Source organism: Coregonus lavaretus (assembly GCF_964263955.1).
Source record: "Coregonus lavaretus genome assembly, chromosome: 3".
Taxonomy (NCBI): Eukaryota; Metazoa; Chordata; class Actinopteri; order Salmoniformes; family Salmonidae; genus Coregonus; species Coregonus lavaretus.
The window spans coordinates 41,787,718-41,808,503 of record NC_139990.1 but is presented as its reverse complement, the minus strand read 5'-3'; the positions used below and the strand labels follow the sequence as shown (position 1 = coordinate 41,808,503).

Genomic DNA, 20,786 nt, shown 5'->3' with positions numbered 1-20,786 from the left:
CTCCCCTGAGGACTGAAGCAGTGCCACTATGGACTCTAGTGTGTCTGGCTTAATCTAGCTCTTTGTTTTAAACTGATACAATCTAACTGGTGCAATCACAATCTAACTGGTGCAATCACATTGCTGATCGTATTTGAGTTAACGTGAATCACTGTGATTGAACAATCTTGTGAGGGTGTTGGATGATGTTTCAGTTCAACTCCATGGAGGAGGATCAGATCAGATGGTTATGACTGATGATGATGATTCAGTTCAACTCCATGGAGGAGGATCAGATCAGATGGTTATAACTGATGCAGTATGAAAAATGTATGCACTCACTAACTGTAAGTCGCTCTGGATAAGAGTGTCTGCTAAATGACTAAAATGTAAATGCTGATGACATTGTTTCAGTTCAACTCCATGGGGGAGGATCAGATGGTTATGACTGATGTTGTTTCAGTTCAACTCCATGGAGGAGGATCAGATCAGATGGTTATGACTGATGATGATGATGATGATGTTTCAGTTCAACTCCATGGAGGAGGATGAGATCAGATGGTTGACTGATGATGATGATTAAGTTGTTTCAGTTCAACTCCATGGAGGAGGATCAGATCAGATGGTTATGGCTGATGATGATGTTTCAGTTCAACTCCATGCATGAGAATCAGATCAGATGGTTGACTGATGATGATGTTTCAGTTCAACTCCATGGAAGAGGATCAGATCAGATGGTTATGACTGATGATGATGATGATGATAATGATGTTTCAGTTCAACACCATGGAGGAGGATGAAATTGACATGGAGAGTCCCCATGACAGTCAGGCGTTCATCCACCACCACCTCAACATCCTGGAGAGGCCTTCCACACCAGGTCAGCACCCCATCAATCATTGTCCTGCAATTATCATACTTGTTCACACCTGGGGTTGATTCATGCTTTCAGACAATCCTAAGAAATGATTCATTTTTGAAGAACATAACAGACTTCTAGATGATTTGCATTCAGTATTTTAAATCTGTCTCTTCCGGTCTCCTCTCTCCCTTCCTCAGGTAAGGAACCTCCAGTCGTGGACCAGGCTGTCCTCTCCCTGCCTGTCACCCCCTTACCTTCCTTCAGCAAAGAGTCCACTTCTTCCTCCAAACACAGCACTGACCACCACCACCACCACCACCACGAGCACAAGAAGAAGAAGAAGAAGAAGCACAAACACAAACACAAGCACAAGCACGACAGTAAAGACAAGGACAAGGAGAGGGACTCCCATGCCTTCAGTAACAGCCCTGCTAGTGGACGCTCCATGAGGTCTCCATCCATGTCTGACTAGAACACAGCGCTGCTTCCTGGTTGGTCCTTCAGTAACAGCCCTGATAGTGGACGCTCCATGAGGTCTCCATCCATGTCTGACTAGAACACAGCGCTGCCTCCTGGTTGGTCCAGAGCTATGAAACACAGTATCACCCGCAAGAGAGACTGAGCTGTAAAACATCACCCTCAAGACTACAGACTCCAGCTGTCAGTCAGTGTTCCAACTCCTCTGAATAGAGCTTACTGGTTTACTGCATGTCAGTGCACTTCAGTCGGCTAGCCTGGAATCCACACTAAATATTGTTCTGTTTCACTGTTTGAATCTGAGCTATATTTAGTTTGGATTTGGAAAATGGAGCAATATTCAGTGTGGATTCAAGGCTAGTCAGTGTAGGTGGAGGGGGAAACGTGTGTAGCCTAACCTACATTCTGTGACGTCATCATTAACCACACAGAGAGGCAGACCTGTGGGCCTCTCCAGAAGGAGCCCTTTAGTTTTAAAAGTCTCCCATCACCACACACACACACACACACACACACGCACACACTTCTGGCTATGCCTGAGCCTTTCTGTCTGCTACCATCATCAACAACATGTTCAGTTAGTGGCTGGGCTCACAAGGGAACCTCTTCAGCCTGTTGAGGACGTAACCGGTCTCAGACTGCCACTAGTCTTTCCCCAGGTTTTATAACGTCACCCTGGACATTGAATTACAGGTTTACTGTAATTAACCCTGCTATTAAACTAAGAGGGGAAATTCCACTCTTATTCAGAGAGCCAATCAATTCAAAGGTGGAAGAATCAAGAATGATAAACATTTAGGATGTAAAGTGTAAGCTGTCTAATTAGGCTGACCTGCGGTAGACCATGGCTGTCTGCGTTCTGAACAGTACCCTATTCCTTTCATAGTGCACTACTTTTCACCAGGTCCCATACGGCCCTGGTCAAAAAGTAGTGCACTTTATTGGGAATAGGGTGCAGTTTTGGATGCAGCCATGACTAATACCCTCATTGCTGGCCTGTATGACATGACCATACTGAAGAGTCATTGGGTTTTTCTATACTTTTTCTATTGCATTCATATGGCGCTGTTTCTAACCATGCATGTTTTAACTGTTCATGTTTTTATTGTTAAGTAGTTAGATTGTGGCCTCCTTGTCCCTGACCCAATCAGTAACTAGATTGTGGTCTCCTTGTCCCTGACCCAATCAGTAACTGTTCTATATATTCATTATGTACTGCAGTTTTGTTAGAACATTTTGTTTTTTGTAGGATAGGACTACATTATCATAAAGATGTTGGAAAATAAAGCTTCTGAAACCAAGAATGTGTGTTTTTATTCGTTTAACTTTTCTTCAATAACGCTCAATATATGATACCAATAAAGCTTTGAAATGTTTACATTTTGTATACCAAGAATGTAATAACAAAGAGCATAAACTTTGAATAATTGCACCTACCACAAAAGGCAGATGGACGTTTACCCTTACAACTGCCTCATTGCCAGCAGTAACAACTTCCTCATTGCCAGCAGAAACAACTTCCTCACTGCCGGTAGTAACAACTTCCTCATTGCCGGCAGTAACAACTTCCTCACTGCCGGCAGTAACAACTTCCTCACTGCCAGCAGAAACAACTTCCTCATTGCCGGCAGAAACAACTTCCTCATTGCCGGCAGAAACAACTTCCTCATTGCCGGCAGAAACAACTTCCTCATTGCCGGCAGAAACAACTTCACCTCCAGCCCAGTAACAACTTCCTCACCGACAGCCCAGTAACAACTTTCAGTGCTCTGTTTCTTGACCTAATCTCCTCACTGTGACCTGGCCTGGCCCTCCTCACTGTTGAATTTGGACCACATTGATGGGGTGTTTTTTGGGGGAATTATGCATTTAAGCAGCAACAAATGGTAATTCTAAACTGTTTAAAACATGTCCCTATTGGTGAGTTTCTTGTCATGTTTGCACCATTTCCATTTGAACTCAGTAATCATATTCTTGCCAGATTGAGCATAGTCTACTGTATGGAATGTTCCCATATCTGCAACAATATATTTATATTTTATGATTGTATCCCTCATCAAACCCTGGATGGCAAAACAAATATCTGCATTGGCAACAAACCAATGGCACTCCTGTCCTCCACTGACTCTGCTAAACCCTGTGTGGTCTGCCCGGGAGTCAGAAAGCACCAGGATTAGTTAGGGTTTAACTCACTCCGGGGTTAGTTAGGGTACAACTCACTCCAGGGTTAGTTAGGGTTTAACTCACTCCAGGGTTAGTTAGGGTACAACTCACTCCAGGGTTAGTTAGGGTAAAACTCACTCCGGGGTTAGTTAGGGTACAACTCACTCCGGGGTTAGTTAGGGTAAAACTCACTCCAGGGTTAGTTAGGGTAAAACTCACTCCGGGGTTAGTTAGGGTACAACTCACTCCGGGGTTAGTTAGGGTACAACTCACTCCGGGGTTATTAGGGTACAACTCACTCCGGGGTTAGTTAGGGTAAAACTCACTCCGGGGTTAGTTAGGGTACAACTCACTCCGGGGTTAGTTAGGGTACAACTCACTCCGGGGTTAGTTAGGGTACAACTCACTCCGGGGTTAGTTAGGGTACAACTCACTCCGGGGTAAGTTAGGGTACAACTCACTCCGGGGTTAGTTAGGGTACAACTCACTCCGGGGTTAGTTAGGGTATAACTCACTCCAGTCGAGCGGACTAGGTGCAGGCAGCACTCGGCAGAGGATCATGTGTCTTTGGAAACTGGTCCAGTAAGACAGCTCTTGCAAGGTTTCAAGATTCATGCAAATGCGTTGTGTGCGTCTGCATGTGTCCCTGTTCGTTTACAATGAGAACTTATGTTTTGCGAATAGGCTACCATGGCTATTATGCGTTTATTACTGGTTCTCAGACGTTTTCAGGGCTCTCAGCAAGGAGGTTTACTATCCTTTTTGTTTTCTAAAATCATTAACATTGTCATTTGCAGTACAAGGGGATGATGATCATTTCAAAGTGGCGACCCATTTGAAAAGTATCAAAGGGGATTGTTATGCATTCACCGGGGTGGTCTCCACTTGCATTCATTAATTAGTAGGCTGCCGTAGCCTACCGCGCAGTAAAATCAAACAGCAGCATACGCACATTTACTTGATTTATTGGATTGAGAGCTGGAAGGAAGCTCCCTTTGCACGGTGAACAGGTGTTAATCTGAAATCACAAAACTTGCCCACCACACCGCTCTGCGCGCAGTCTTGGTGATAGTCGGGTTGCAGTCGGGACGCACAGTCACGGACCGAATAGGGACTACTGAGATAAACACATGCATTCTGTAGGACGGACCTGACATAATGGGGAAATATAATGTATCATTTAAACAGGTATGATCGATATTACCAAAGATGGTTTAGAAACTCTGTGATATTACAATGTAGGATGTTCAATGGGTAATGATGGATTGTTCTGGCATGCTCCGTTATATTTATTGTGGGAGACTGTCGTCATCGCCTCATATCTTTCGCGTTTAATTTTGTACTTTTGTAGAATTGTATCATTTATCTGTTGTTTCATTCATTTCCTAAGATTTTCTGTGTCCTCTCCATCGTCTGTGGTTCGGATATCTGCTCGGGATATGTTCATGACCGTCCTAAAAGGTCTGTAGAGGAGGCTGCTTCATCAAGGACAGACAGTAAGTAAGATTGGACAACTATTTTGCATAAAAAATATATATTTTTGGGGACTACCATCTCTCTCTCACTCTGACAATAGTTGATGGGTATTATTGTAGTTTATTACAGTGAGTGCATTGTTCATTTTATTTTTTATTTTTATAATGACGTATTGGGACAAGTTGTTCTGCACTAACATTATGCATGGGATACTGCAAGCACAGCAGAATCATTTTCTCTGTAATTTAGTTCCTAAAATAAGCTTTACAGTATATTTTGGAAACGCCTTTATGTATTTTGGCTGTAAATGTATATAAAGCCAACTTTCCTTTTGCCATTTTAAACAAGTCAGACAAAAAACAGTCTTTGATTCCAGAGGTATTAAACTAAATCTTAAACTGACTTAGGGGCAAAGCAATCAATCATTCAACAATCTGTTGACTGACATGGAATCCATTTACCATCTAAATGATCATTGCTTTAAACATGAGTAACATGCATTATATGGAACTTACTTACTTTGTTCCCTTAGGTAACTGTAGCGATTGGAATTCAAAATTCCGTTTATTTGCAGATTATTTTCTATCAGATGTGTCTGCCTGTGCACACAAAACTAATAAGCAAAAGCATTTAAATGTAACAAACGATTACTGCTGCTGTCCTTTTCACCAGTGATCGGCCTGTTCGTGTATATTTGGGGTTTGTTTGTTCAGCTCTACCTTGTGTCAATATCAACAGAGCTTTTCAGCTGTTTCTGCTCCACATTTTCTGACCCGGTAAAAACGCAGAGGTTTGAATATACCACTGCACAGCTGTGAAAGGAAATTGTAATCTTTCTTTCACAGGTAGTTTGTTTCCTTTTATTCAGTTCATTCACTGTGTCTGGAATGGGTTTGACATCAAGTAAAGTATTTATTATATGCCTTAACTCATACAGCTATTCCTGTGCAGTAAACTGAGTTTGAAACTTCACAGAATTCTTCCACATGCTTCTCCTGGCGTTGCCCAGGTTTTCCTGCTGGAGGTTTTTTCCTGAATGCACAAGGAACATCTTGTTATGTACTGTATGTTACACAGGCTTAGTCCCCTCTGTTCCTCTCCCCAACCTCAGGGAAGTGTCCTCTCCCCAACCCCAGGGAAGTGTTTCCTCTCCCCAACCTCAGGGAAGTGTTTCCTCTCCCCAACCTCAGGGAGGTGTTCCTCTCCCCAACCTCAGGGAGGTGTTCCTCTCCCCAACCTCAGGGAAGAGTCCCTCTCCCCAACCTCAGGGAAGAGTCCCTCTCCCCAATCTCAGGAAAGAGTCCCTCTCCCCAACCTCAGGGAAGTGGTCCTCTCCCCAACCTCAGGGAGGTGTTCCTCTCCCCAACCTCAGGGAAGTGTTCCTCTCCCCAACCTCAGGGAAGTGTTCCTCTCCCCAACCTCAGGGAAGTGTTTCCTCTCCCCAACCTCAGGGAAGTGTTTCCTCTCCCCAACCTCAGGGAAGTGTTCCTCTCCCCAACCTCAGGGAAGAGTTCCTCTCCCCAACCTCAGGGAAGTGTTTCCTCTCCCCAACCTCAGGGAAGTGTTCCTCTCCCCAACCTCAGGGAAGAGTTCCTCTCCCCAACCTCAGGGGAGAGTTCCTCTCCCCAACCTCAGGGAGGTGTTCCTCTCCCCAACCTCAGGGAGGTGTTCCTCTCCCCAACCTCAGGGAAGAGTCCCTCTCCCCAACCTCAGGGAAGAGTCCCTCTCCCCAATCTCAGGAAAGAGTCCCTCTCCCCAACCTCAGGGAAGTGGTCCTCTCCCCAACCTCAGGGAGGTGTTCCTCTCCCCAACCTCAGGGAAGTGTTCCTCTCCCCAACCTCAGGGAGGTGTTCCTCTCCCCAACCTCAGGGAAGAGTCCCTCTCCCCAACCTCAGGGAAGTGTTCCTCTCCCCAACCTCAAGGAAGTGTTGGGTAGTAGAGACGTTTTTTTAACCCAAATGCAACTGTCTTAGTAGCAGCTTCGGATCCATAGTGACTGAATCCATACTCCCTTTTCAATAGTGAAACAGAGCATGGATTCAGAGTGTATTCCAAGCTACTATTGCAATACACTCTCAGAAAAAAGGTGCTACCTAGAAGTAGAACCATGAAGGGTCCTACGGAACCCTTTGAGAACCCCTTTTTTTCTCACAGTATACCTCCAGTAGATATTAACAGTTGTCTCTCTCTCCCTGCCAGCTCCCTCAGTAGATGTTAGCGGTTGTCTCTCTCTCTCTCCCTGCCAGCTCCCTCAGTAGATGTTAGCGGTTGTCTCTCTCTCTCTACCTGCCAGCTCCCTCAGTAGATGTTAGCGGTTGTCTCTCTCTCTCTCCCTGCCAGCTCCCTCAGACTCCCCGTGGATCAGCACGTCAGGATCCTGCAAGAACAGATGCTTTGAATTGGACGAGGCTGAACCTCCCAACTGCCGCTGTGACAACTTATGTAAAACTTATAACAGCTGCTGCCAAGATTTTGATGAGCACTGCTTGAGAACAGGTAAGCCTGAAGCCTGCCTGCCTGTCTGTCTGTCTGGGTTGGTGGTCCCCTGCTCCCTTTCATGTTCCCTCAACAAATTCAACCCCTCTCTCAGTCCAAGTTGAACATGTTCCAGAATGTTCAGTATGTTGTATTACATTAATGTAGGGTTCAAAATGAACACACACTTTACTACATACTTAATCACCATCACCATCTCTGTCAGTTTCTACCTCATGTATATGACCTTATGGTAACTTGACTCATTGCTGAATGGGACACTCTGATGCAGTTTTAATGGGTCGTTATTAGCTATGTAACATCCTCTCTCATTAATTTATTGATTGATTGATTGATTGATTGTGTCCAGAGGGTGGTTTTGAGTGCAGTAAGGAGCGCTGTGGTGAGACCAGGAATGACCAGCATGCCTGTCACTGTTCTGAGGACTGTCTGGCCAAAGGAGACTGCTGCACCAACTACAAAACACTCTGTAAAGGTTAGACAGTGAAACTAGATGTCTCTCAAGCTGATCTCTGGCTGTATACTACACAGTGGTATTGGAAGGTTTATTGAACCCTCACATGAACTCTAAATTGGACCACTTTCTTTGGAAGGGGACACTACTTGGTTGCAGGATGACTGTGAAGACATTAGAACCCATGAATGTCCTGCTGGGTAAGATACCTTTTTTACCTTTCACAACTATTTCACTGCGATTCACAAACGTGAGAACCTTGGAGATAGTCTAATGGTCTTTTCTCCCCAGGTTTGTCCGCCCCCCTCTCATCATGGTGTCAGTGGATGGTTTCAGAGCCTCCTACATGAAGAGGGGAAGCACAGTGATCCCCAACATCGAGAAACTCAGTAAGACATTCTGAATCATCCATAACAGGGCTTGAATACTCATTTGACTGGGTCTACTTACTGTATTCAAATGTATGTCCAAATGGTTTCCATTGCATCATATCTGTTTGTGCCTTTTTACCTCTAGGAGCCTGTGGTACCCATGCTCCTTACATGAGACCGATGTACCCCACTAAAACGTTCCCCAATCTATATACTCTTGCAACGGTACGTACTGGTCAATCATCCTTTTTCTTCCCTGTCTTCCTCGCTGAACTCAACTGAACATTTTAGCTTCAATTTTGCCCCAGAAGGGTTAACGCCTCAGTTCTGACCTCCTGTAGGGTCTGTACCCTGAGTCCCATGGCATAGTTGGCAACTCCATGCATGACCCCGTGTTTGATGCCAACTTTAACCTGCGGGGTCGAGAGAAGCTGAATCATCGTTGGTGGGGAGGTCAGCCGGTGAGTCCTACTCTCTCTGTTCTGTTCTGTGGTTTAGACATACATTACCTTCAGAAAGTATTCACACTCCTTGACTTGTTACACATTTTGTTGTGTTACAGCCTGAATTTAAAATGGATTAAATTGAGATTTTGTGTCACTGGCCTACACACAATACCCCATAAAGTCAAAATGGAATTATGTTTTTAGAAATGTTTACAAATTAATAAAAAATGAAAAGCTGTCAATAAGTAATCAAGTATTCAACCCCTTTGTTATGGCATGCCTAAATAAGTTCAGGAGTAAAAATGTGCTTAACAAGTCACATAATAAGTTGCATGGACTCACTCTTTGTGCAATAATAGTGTTTAACATGATTTTCGAATGACTCCCTCATCTCTGTACCCCACACATACAGTTATCTGTAAGGTCCCTCAGTCGAGCAGTGACTTTTAAACACAGATTCAACCACAAAGACCAGGGAGGTTTTCCAATGCCTCGCAAAGAAGGGCACCTATTGGTAGATGGGTAAAAAAATAAAATAAGCAAACAGACATTAAATATCCCTTTGAGCATGGTGAAGTTATTAATTACACTTTGGATGGTGTATCAACACATCCAGTCACTACAAAGATACAGGCGTCCTTCCTAACTCAGTTGCCGGAGCGGAAGGAAACCGCTCAGGGATTTCACCATGAGGCCAATGGTGACTTTAAAACAGTTAGAGAGTTTAATGGCTGTGATAGGAGAAAACTGAGGATGGATCAACAACATAGTAGTTACTCCACAATATTAACCTAAATGACAGAGTGAAAAGAAGGAAGCCTGTACAGAATAAAAAATATTCCAAAACATGTATCCTGTTTGCAATGAGGCACTAAAGTAAAACTGCAAAAAAATGTGGTAAAGAAATTAACTTCATATCCTGAATACAAAGCGTTATGTTTGGGGCAAATTCAGTACAAAACATAACTGAGTACCAATCTCCATATGTTCAAGCATGGTGGTGGCTGCATCACGTTATGGGTATGCTTGTCATCGGCAAGGACTAGGGAGTTTTTTAGGATAAAATAAACAGAATACAGCTAAGCACAGGCAAAATCCTAGAGGAAAACATGGTTCAGTCTGCTTTCTAACAGACACTGGGAGACAAATTCACTTTTCAGCAGGACAATAACCTAAAACACAAGGCAAAATATACACTGGAGTTGCTCACCAAGATGACATTGAATGTTCCTGAGTGGCCTAGTTAACGTTTCAACTTAAATCGGCTTGAAAATCTATGGCAAGACTTGACAAGAAAATGTCTGTCTAGCAATGATCAACAACCAACTTGACAGAGCTTGAAGTATAAAAATAAATAATATATTGTGCAAATATTGTACAATCCAGGTGTGCAAAGCTCTTAGAGACTTACCCAGAAAGACACACAGCTGTAATCGCTGCCTAACATGTATTGACTCAGGGGTATGAATACTTTCTGTATTTCATTTTCAATACATTTGATAAAATGTCTAAAAACATGTTTTCACTTTGTCATTATGGGATATTGTGTGTAGATTGATGACCAAAAAAAAAAGAATTCAGGCTGTAACACAACAAAATGTGGAATAAGTCAAGGGATATGAATACTTTCTAAAGGCAATGTAAGTCATTCTAGAAGCCCTCCCTCCCATTCTAGAAGCCCTCCCTCCCATTCTAGAAGCCCTCCCTCCCATTCTAGAAGCCCTCCTTCCCATTCTAGAAGCCCTCCCTCCCATTCTAGAAACCCTCCCTCCCATTCTAGAAGGCCTCCATCCCATTCTAGAAGCCCTCCCTCCCATTCTAGAAGCCCTCCCTCCCATTCTAGAAGGCCTCCCTCCCATTCTAGAAGGCCGCCCTCCCATTCTAGAAGGCCGCCCTCCCATTCTAGAAGCCCTCCCTCCCATTCTAGAAGCCCTCCCTCCCATTCTAGAAGCCCTCCCTCCCATTCTAGAAGCCCTCCCTCCCATTCTAGAAGGCCTCCCTCCCATTCTAGAAGACCTGCATCTGTGTTCTATTTGCACAGTAATGGCCTTACTTACAGCTGGCCAGGTTTGTCTCTCTCTCTCCTTTCATATGAGACTGTTTAACTTGGCTTTGAGCATGAATGTTATAAAACTAGTGAGTAGTGTTTCAATTTAATAACTGTCCATTTCAAGTTGAGACATTGGATTGAAAATGGCGTCAGCCTTGCAAGTGTAATGTAGTGGTTTGTCACAAATGCTTTTGAAGGACCTTTGTTAACGAAAAACGAACCAATTTTCCCAAAAAGTGTTATATGCCATTACACTACAAATTATATTGTCTTATATCACAGTTAAAAAATAATTTACAGTGGTTATATTCACTTTTATTCTTGTCCTAGATCTGGATTACAGCAGTGAAGCAGGGGGTGAAGGCTGCCACTTTCTTCTGGCCTGTGTAAGTCTCTCTCTCTCTCTCTCTCCCTCTCTCAATTCAATTCAATTCAAGGGGCTTTATTGGCATGGGAAACATATGTTTATATTACCAAAGCAAGTGAAATGGATAAAGAAAAGTGAAATAAACAATAAAAAGTTAACAGTAAATATTACACTCACACAAGTTCCAAAATAATAAATACATTTAAAATGTGATATTATGGCTATAGACAGTGTTGTAACGATGTGCAAATAGTTAAAGTAAAAAAGGGAAAATAAATTAACATAAATATGGGTTGTATTTACAATGGTGTTTGTTCTTCACTGGTTGCCCTTTTCTTGTGGCATCAGGTCACACATTTTGCTGCTGTGATTGCACACTGTGGTATTTCACCCAGTAGAAATGGGAGTTTATCAAAATTTGATTTGTTTTCAAATTATTTGTGGGTCTGTCTTATCTGAGGGAAATATGTGTCTCTAATATGGTCATACATTTGGCGTAGCTCAGTTTCCACCTCATTTTGTGGGCAGTGTGCACATAGCCTGTCTTCTCTTGAGAGCCAGGTCTGCCTACGGCGACCTTTCTCAATAGCAAGGCTATGCTCACTGAGTCTGTACATAGTCAAAGCTTTCCTTAATTTTGGGTCAGTCACAGTGGTCAGGTATTCTGCCACTGTGTACTCTCTGTCTGCCTCTTTCTCTCCCCTTCTCTCTCTCTCTCTGTCTACCTCTCTATCCCCTCTCTCTCTCTCTCTCTCTCTCTCTCTCTCACTCTCCGCCTACCCCCACCCCCGCTCTCTCTCTGTCTACCTCTCTATCTCTCTCTCTCTCTCTCTCTCTCTCTCTCTCTCTCTCTCTCTCTCTCTCTCTCTCTCTCTCTCTCTCTCTCTCACTCTCTGCCTACCCCCACCCCCTCTCTCTCTCTGTCTACCTCTCTCTCTCTCTCTCTCTCTCTCTCTCTCTGTCTACCTCTCTATCCCCTCTCTCTCTCTCTCTCTCTCTCTCTCTCTCTCTCTCACTCTCCGCCTACCCCACCCCCGCTCTCTCTCTGTCTACCTCTCTATCCCCTCTCTCTCTCTCTCTCTCTCTCTCTCTCTCTCTCTCTCTCTCTCTCTCTCTCTCTCTCTCTCTCTCTCTCTCTCTCTCTCTCTCTCACTCTCCGCCTACCCCCACCCCCTCTCTCTCTGTCTACCTCTCTATCCCCTCTCTCTCTCTCGCTCTCCGCCTACCCCCACCCCTCTCTCTCTCTCTCTGTCTGCCTCTCTCTCTCTCTCTCTCTCCTTCTCTCTCTCTCTCTCTCTCTCTCTCTCTCTGTCTACCTCTCTATCCCCTCTCTCTCTCTCGCTCTCCGCCTACCCCCACCCCCCCCCCTCTCTCTCTGTCTGCCTCTCTCTCTGTCTACCTCTCTATCCTTCTCTCTCTCTCTCTCTGTCTACCTCTCTATCCCCTCTCTCTCTCTCTCTCGCTCTCCGCCTACCCCCACCCCCTCTCTCTCTCTGTCTGCCTCTCTCTCCTTCTCTCTCTCTCTCTCTGTCTACCTCTCTATCCCCTCTCTCTCTAAACCACATCTGAAAAATGTCTGTTCAAGGCCATTTGTATCATATTCCCCCGTTTTCAATGCAAAGATAATATGTCCCACATGCTTTATCACCTCACAGCTCGTCAATATTCTCCTCAGAACTCTCAAGTAGTGCTGAGCGATTAACTGACATTTCGTAAATGTTTTCGGTTATTAAACAACTAATTGATCAACGTCGGTACAATTTCTTATATTCCATTTAGTTCGTTTTTTTTGTGAGCCCAATGCACTGTTTCTCTAGAGCTCCCGAGTGGTGCAGCGGTCTAAGGCACTGAATCTCAGTGCTTGAGGCGTCACTACAGACCTTGGTTTGATTCCAGGTTGTATCACAACCGGCTGTGATTGGGAGTCCCATAGGGCGGCGCACAATTGGCTCAGCGTCGTCCGGTTTTGGCCGGTGTAGGCCGTCATTGTAAATAAGAATTTGTTCTTAACTGACTTGCCTAGTTAAATAAATGTTAAAGAAAAAATTAAAATTAAAAATAAATCAAAATCATTCATGGGAGAAATCAAGTCAAGAGCTATGTGGGATGCTGGGTAGAAGGGAGTTGTAGTTTTCATTGAGCAAATATTCAACCTAGTTCAGCGCAGAAGCGTGGTAATTAACTACATTGACCATAATCCATTGCGCCTGTTTTTTCCCGGGGTCAGGCAGAGATGGATACACTTTTACCCCTGCTACATTAGGTAAGATACCCACAGACCGCATGAGAGAGGAATGTACACAACACAAAGAGAGCGAGAGGGATAGAGATAACATTAGATGGTCTGTCTGTTTGGCTGCTACTGCCTGAGCAGAGATGAGATGATGACTTTAAGGAATGAAAAATACTAAGTAATATACAAATATTGTATTATTTCATAGTAATTTCCTATTTTTTATTGACGTCTACCCAATGTGGACCTGACACAGACAATGGAATATTTCAAAGTTTTGGCAATTGAATGTTTACTATTTTTGGCTTGGGAATTTCCATTAAAAAGCAAAAAAATAATTGTTATGTCATTATTTCATAATGCATTTTCTTATATATTTATTTGTATCAAAAACGAAATCGATGTTGTTTTTTTATCAAACTGGAATCGACCTAGAAAAGCACTAGTCTCTCAGCACTACTCTCAAGACAAAACACAACAGAAACTGCTGCTATTATATTGTCATAACACTGTTGTGGATTTCAGGGGGAGATGGCTGGAAACTATATGGGCATGTTCATATTTAGTTGTACTCTGGCTAACCTAACACATGCAGGCTGCTAAAAAACAACAACGCCTCACACATTCATAAGACACAGAGGCCTTTGAGACAGACTTCAGTTCGGAGGCATAGAGCCCTAACTGTTTGGCTAGCAATTTACTCACATTGGCCTATTAACATAAAGTGGGGTGCCTGCCTGTGAACTTGGCCAGCTGGGGGACTCCTTCAAAACATAGCAGTACCAAAGTGCATTTCAAGGTGCACTTCCTGTGGTAGGCCCAGGGCACAGAGGAGGAGGAGGGGGGTTAACTTTACAGTACAGTAAAGACTGTATTATTTAACCATTGAGGTCTGGAAGAGAGGAGGTGACGGGGAGTTGTGATTGTAGCTTTGTGGAGGTCTCTGTTAAGACCAACTCCAGGGAGGTCTTAACCAACACCAGAGGGGTCGAGAAGAAGAGAAGCCCCCTGTAGAGATTTAGTGGGATAAGGTTTACCCCCTTCCATACCCCCAGGCACCCCCCAGCTCCCCCACATGTCAAGCCCCAGATAGAGAGGCAAACCATGGGGTTGATGGTTGGCAGCTGTGCCTGGTGGGCTGGAGGATGGAGGTCTGTAGGTGGCCCACCGCTCTACAAGACAAGAACAGGAGGGGAGGCTTTGCGGTTCAAAGGCTTACAGGGGGGAAGGAGAGTGTTGTATCCTATGACTTTATAGGGCTGTTATAATGTCTTTAATGGTTCTAATCTGGTGTATCCTACGACTTTATAGGCCGATTATAATGTATTTAATGGTTCTAATCTGGCAGCTTTCCTGGATGCAAACAGAGAGGATCAAATTAGGTGTTGTAATACACAGTAAAGCATTGATACACAGCACCCCAGACACAGTAAAGCATTGATACACAGCACCCCAGACACAGTAAAGCATTGATACACAGCACCCCAGACACAGTAAAGCATTGATACACAGCACCCCAGACACAGTAAATCATTGATACACAGCACCCCAGACACAGTAAAGCATTGATACACAGCACCCCAGACACAGTAAATCATTGATACACAGCACTCCAGACATAGTAAAGCATTGATACACAGCACCCCAGACACAGTAAATCATTGATACACAGCACCCCAGACACAGTAAATAATTGATACACAGCACCCCAGACATAGTAAATCATTGATACACAGCACCCCAGACACAGTAAATCATTGATACACAGCACCCCAGACACAGTAAATCATTGATACACAGCACCCCAGACACAGTAAATCATTGATACACAGCACCCCAGACATTGTTGGTGAATTACATTTTGTCCTCCACATAATGAACTCAGCTGATGTGTCTTTCCAGTTCCATCCCATTGGAGAGGAGAGTCCTGACCATGCTGCAATGGCTTCACCTGCCAGACGGAGAGAGGTAAATCAGCTTATTTTATTCTCTTCTTTAGGCTGTTGCTATCTGCAATGATATAACAGCAGTAAATCCCATTCTTTACATGAATACAATATATCCGTTCTATGCTTAGCAATCTCCATCTGACTTTGTAAGTAAGTAAGTTGTGACTTTGCTCCCATATCCTAGCCCTGTGTTGAGACCTGGGGGAGGTCTAGTATACAAGGCCAATCTAAGCTTCCCTTCCACCTGTGTTGAGACCTGGGGGTGGTCTAGTATACAAGGCCAATCTAAGCTTCCCTTCCACCTGCGTTGAGACCTGGGGGTGGTCTAGTATACAAGGCCAATCTAAGCTTCCCTTCCACCTGTGTTGAGACCTGGGGGCAGTCTAGTACACAAGGCCAATCTAAGCTTCCCTTCCACCTGTGTTGTTTCAGGCCATATGTGTATGCCATGCACTCTGAACAGCCGGATACGTTTGGCCACAAGCTGGGGCCCATGAGCACTGAGGTGAGCTGGGGCTGGGATTGGGGCTGGGGCTGGGGCTGGGATTTGGGATGGGGCTGGGGCTGGGTCTGAGGCTGGGTCTGGGGCTGGGTCTGAGGCTGGGTCTGGGTCTGGGTCTGAGGAGGCTGGGGCTTGGGCTGGGTCTGGGGGAGAGACGGTTGTGGTTGTGGTCCAGACTACCGGGACCTGAGCATGTGTTAAGCAGGACTCACCACAGCAGCGCTCACGACAGCAGCACTCACTACAGCAGCACTCACTACAGCAGGACTCACTACAGCAGCGCTCACTACAGCAGCGCTCACTACAGCAGGACTCACTACAGCAGCGCTCACTACATCAGCGCTCACTACAGCAGCACTCACTACAGCAGCACTCACTACAGATGTAGCTAGTTACATACAGAACACTCTACAGCACTGTAGCACAAACACTGGCTTTCTGTTTCAACTTTCCAGCCCTAGGAAGGCCCCAAACTAACCCAGGCATGTACATGCATGACCAGTACAGTGTGGAATTGATGAACCATTTTCTAGAGATTGTGATTGTGTTCTGTTAATTGTCTAATAATGATTAGGTATTTTGATGATCCGTACAGGGATCAATACTTCTATGATATTCCCTGATCATTGTGAATGCTATGTGAATATTGATCAGTGTATTCTGTGCTGCAGCTGAACAACCCTCTGAAGGAGATTGATAAGATCATGGGTCAGCTGATGGACGGCCTGAAACAGATGAAACTCCACCGATGTGTCAACATCATCATGGTGGGAGATCACGGTACTGCTGCACAACCGCCTTGCACCTTCTCAACACACACCAACTCTACCTACTCTATACACACCAACTCTACCTTCTCAATACACACCAACTCTACCTACTCAATACACACCAACTCTACCTACTCTATACACACCAACTCTACCTACTCAATACACACCAACTCTACCTACTCAATACACACCAACTCTACCTTCTCAACACACACCAACTCTACCTTCTCAACACACACCAACTCTACCTACTCAACACACACCAACTCTACCTACACTATACACACCAACTCTACCTACTCAACACACACCAACTCTACCTACTCTATACACACCAACTCTACCTACTCAATACACACCAACTCTACCTTCTCAACACACACCAACTCTACCTACTCTATACACACCAACTCTACCTACTCAACACACACCAACTCTACCTACTCAACACACACCAACTCTACCTACTCAATATACACCAACTCTACCTACTCTATACACACCAACTCTACCTACTCAACACACACCAACTCTACCTACTCAATACACACCAACTCTACCAACTCTATACACACCAACTCTACCTACTCTATACACACCAACTCTACCTACTCTATATACACCAACTCTACCTTCTCAACACACACCAACTCTACCTACTCTATACACACCAACTCTACCTACTCTATACACACCAACTCTACCTACTCAATACACACCAACTCTACCTACTCAACACACACCAACTCTACCTACTCAATACACACCAACACTACCTACTCTATACACACCAACTCTACCTACTCTATACACACCAACTCTACCTTCTCAATACACACCAACTCTACCTACTCTATACACACCAACTCTACCTTCTCAATACACACCAACTCTACTTACTCAATACACACCAACTCTACCTACTCAACACACACCAACTCTACCTACTCTATACACACCAACTCTACCTTCTCAATACACACCAACTCTACCTACTCTATACACACCAACTCTACCTTCTCAATACACACCAACTCTACCTACTCAATACACACCAACTCTACCTACTCTATACACACCAACTCTACCTACTCAATACACACCAACTCTACCTTCTCTATACACACCAACTCTACCTACTCAATACACACCAACTCTACCTTCTCAACACATACCAACTCTACCTACTCTATACACACCAACTCTACCTTCTCAACACACACCAACTCTACCTACTCTATACACACCAACTCTACCTTCTCAACACACACCAACTCTACCTACTCTATACACACCAACTCTACCTTCTCAATACACACCAACTCTACCTACTCAATACACACCAACTCTACCTACTCTATACACACCAACTCTACCTTCTCAATACACACCAACTCTACCTACTCAATACACACCAACTCTACCTACTCTATACACACCAACTCTACCTACTCAATACACACCAACTCTACCTACTCAATACACACCAACTCTACCTTCTCAACACACACCAACTCTACCTTCTCAACACACACCAACTCTACCTACTCAACACACACCAACTCTACCTACACTATACACACCAACTCCACCTACTCAACACACACCAACTCTACCTACTCTATACACACCAACTCTACCTTCTCAACACACACCAACTCTACCTACTCTATACACACCAACTCTACCTACTCAACACACACCAACTCTACCTACTCAACACACACCAACTCTACCTACTCAATATACACCAACTCTACCTACTCTATACACACCAACTCTACCTACTCAAAACACACCAACTCTACCTACTCTATACACACCATAACTATGCCTCCTCAATACACACCATACCTATGCCTCCTCTATATACACCATAACTATGCCTCCTCTATACACACCATAATTATGCCTCCTCTATACACACCATGACTATGCCTCCTCTATACACACCATAACTATGCCTCCTCTATACACACCATAACTATGCCTCCTCTATACACACCATAACTATGCCTCCTCAATACACACCATAACTATGCCTCCTCTATACACACCATAACTATGCCTCCTCTATACACACCATAACTATGCCTCCTCTATACACACCATAACTATGCCTCCTCTATACACACCATAACTATGCCTCCTCTATACACACCATAACTATGCCTCCTCTATACACACCATAACTATGCCTCCTCTATACACACCAACTCTACCAGCTGTGTTTTTAATCAATACTACTCAACCTTTCCCCTTATGAAAACCTGTTCTAACTCTTTGTACATGTGTATGTGTTTCGGAGGGTTGGGATAAAGTAGAAGACTAGTGTAGAGGGCATCCTGCAGAAGCTGCAGGTCCTGACGGAGATCATCGCGGCACGGTCAACCTTTTTCACGCTGCTGTTGGGAGCGAGCAGTCAGAGTCAGACAGACAGCTTTAGGATGAAAATATTTTTGTTGTCCCAAAGATTATTTGGAAATGGTTTTCTTTCTGCTTTGTGTGAGCTGGCAAGTGAGCTGCGTCGTCACATACGCCTAGAATAACATTGCAGTACTGCGGTTGGGTTCGGGACCAGTTCTTGCGTTAGCGGGTGGGGGTCGGACAGAAAGCCAGAGGGTGTGGGCAGGTGCGGTATAAAATGCTATGGGTGTGGGCGGGTGCGGTATAAAATGCTATGGGTGTGGGCGGGTGCGGTATAAAATGCTATGGGTGTGGGCGGGTGCGGTATAAAATGCTATGGGTGTGGGCGGGTGCGGTATAAAATGCTATGGGTGTGGGCGGGAGCGGTATAAAATGCTATGGGTGTGGGCGGGTGCGGTATAAAATGCTATGGGTGTGGGCGGGAGCGGTATAAAATGCTATGGGTGTGGGCAGGTGCGGTATAAAATGCTATGGGTGTGGGCGGGAGCGGTATAAAATGCTATGGGTGTGGGCGGGTGCGGTATAAAATGCTATGGGTGTGGGCGGGTGCGGTATAAAATGCTATGGGTGTGGGCGGGAGCGGTATAAAATGCTATGGGTGTGGGCGGGAGCGGTATAAAATGCTATGGGTGTGGGCGGGTGCGGTATAAAATGCTATGGGTGTGGGCGGGTGTGGTATAAAATGCTATGGGTGTGGGCGGGTGCGGTATAAAATGCTATGGGTGTGGGCGGGAGCGGTATAAAATGCTATGGGTGTGGGCGGGTGCGGTATAAAATGCTATGGGTGTGGGCGGGAGCGGTATAAAATGCTATGGGTGTGGGCGGGTGCGGTATAAAATGCTATGGGTGTGGGCGGGTGCGGTATAAAATGCTATGGGTGTGGGCGGGAGCGGTATAAAATGCTATGGGTGTGGGCGGGTGCGGTATAAAATGCTATGGGTGTGGGCCGGAGCGGTCTAAAATGCTATGGGTGTGGGCGGGTGCGGTTTAAAATGCTATGGGTGTGGGCGGGTGCGGTATAAAATGCTATGGGTGTGGGCGGGAGCGGTATAAAATGCTATGGGTGTGGGCGGGTGCGGTATAAAATGCTATGGGTGTGGGCGGGAGCGGTATAAAATGCTATGGGTGTGGGCGGGTGCGGTATAAAATGCTATGGGTGTGGGCGGGTGCGGTATAAAATGCTATGGGTGTGGGCGGGAGCGGGATAAAATGCTATGGGTGTGGGCGGGTGCGGTATAAAATGCTATGGGTGTGGGCGGGTGCGGTATAAAATGCTATGGGTGTGGGCGGGTGCGGTATAAAATGCTATGGGTGTGGGCGGGAGTGGTATAAAATGCTATGGGTGTGGGCGGGAGCGGTATAAAATGCTATGGGTGTGGGCGGGAGCGGTATAAAATGCTATGGGTGTGGGCGGGTGCGGTATAAAATGCTATGGGTGTGGGCGGGTGCGGTATAAAATGCTATGGGTGTGGGCGGGTGCGGTATAAAATGCTATGGGTGTGGGCAGGTGCGGTATAAAATGCTATGGGTGTGGGCGGGTGCGGTATAAAATGCTATGGGTGTGGGCGGGAGCGGTATAAAATGCTATGGGTGTGGGCGGGTGCGGTATAAAATGCTATGGGTGTGGGCGGGAGCGGGATAAAATGCTATGGGTGTGGGCGGGTGCGGTATAAAATGCTATGGGTGTGGGCGGGTGCGGTATAAAATGCTATGGGTGTGGGCGGGTGCGGTATAAAATGCTATGGGTGTGGGCGGGAGCGG

At 45.1% G+C, this 20,786-nt stretch overlaps 2 protein-coding genes across 3 annotated transcripts in view; both read left to right on the top strand.

Annotated features, from left to right (window-relative positions):
• Positions 1-2,617, top strand: part of LOC311125758 (transcription initiation factor TFIID subunit 2) — a 40,409-nt gene extending 37,792 nt beyond the window's left edge. Inside the window, exons 26-27 of the mRNA XM_084158435.1 lie at positions 757-859; positions 1,039-2,617. Coding sequence (XP_084014561.1) covers positions 757-859; positions 1,039-1,313 — 378 coding nt within the window. The 3' untranslated portion in view covers positions 1,314-2,617. The remainder of the gene's footprint in view (positions 1-756; positions 860-1,038) is intronic.
• A 1,918-nt stretch (positions 2,618-4,535) lies between these two features.
• Positions 4,536-20,786, top strand: part of LOC311108895 (autotaxin-like) — a 32,845-nt gene continuing 16,594 nt past the window's right edge. Inside the window, exons 1-12 of one of the 2 annotated variants that reach the window (XM_084151688.1) lie at positions 4,536-4,669; positions 4,872-4,977; positions 7,298-7,453; positions 7,803-7,928; positions 8,047-8,107; positions 8,199-8,296; positions 8,424-8,503; positions 8,620-8,739; positions 11,105-11,160; positions 15,277-15,342; positions 15,756-15,828; positions 16,497-16,605. In XM_084151688.1, coding sequence (XP_084007814.1) covers positions 4,640-4,669; positions 4,872-4,977; positions 7,298-7,453; positions 7,803-7,928; positions 8,047-8,107; positions 8,199-8,296; positions 8,424-8,503; positions 8,620-8,739; positions 11,105-11,160; positions 15,277-15,342; positions 15,756-15,828; positions 16,497-16,605 — 1,081 coding nt within the window. In that variant the 5' untranslated portion in view covers positions 4,536-4,639. The remainder of the gene's footprint in view (positions 4,670-4,871; positions 4,978-7,297; positions 7,454-7,802; positions 7,929-8,046; positions 8,108-8,198; positions 8,297-8,423; positions 8,504-8,619; positions 8,740-11,104; positions 11,161-15,276; positions 15,343-15,755; positions 15,829-16,496; positions 16,606-20,786) is intronic. The other variant, XM_084151687.1, reaches the window with a different exon arrangement.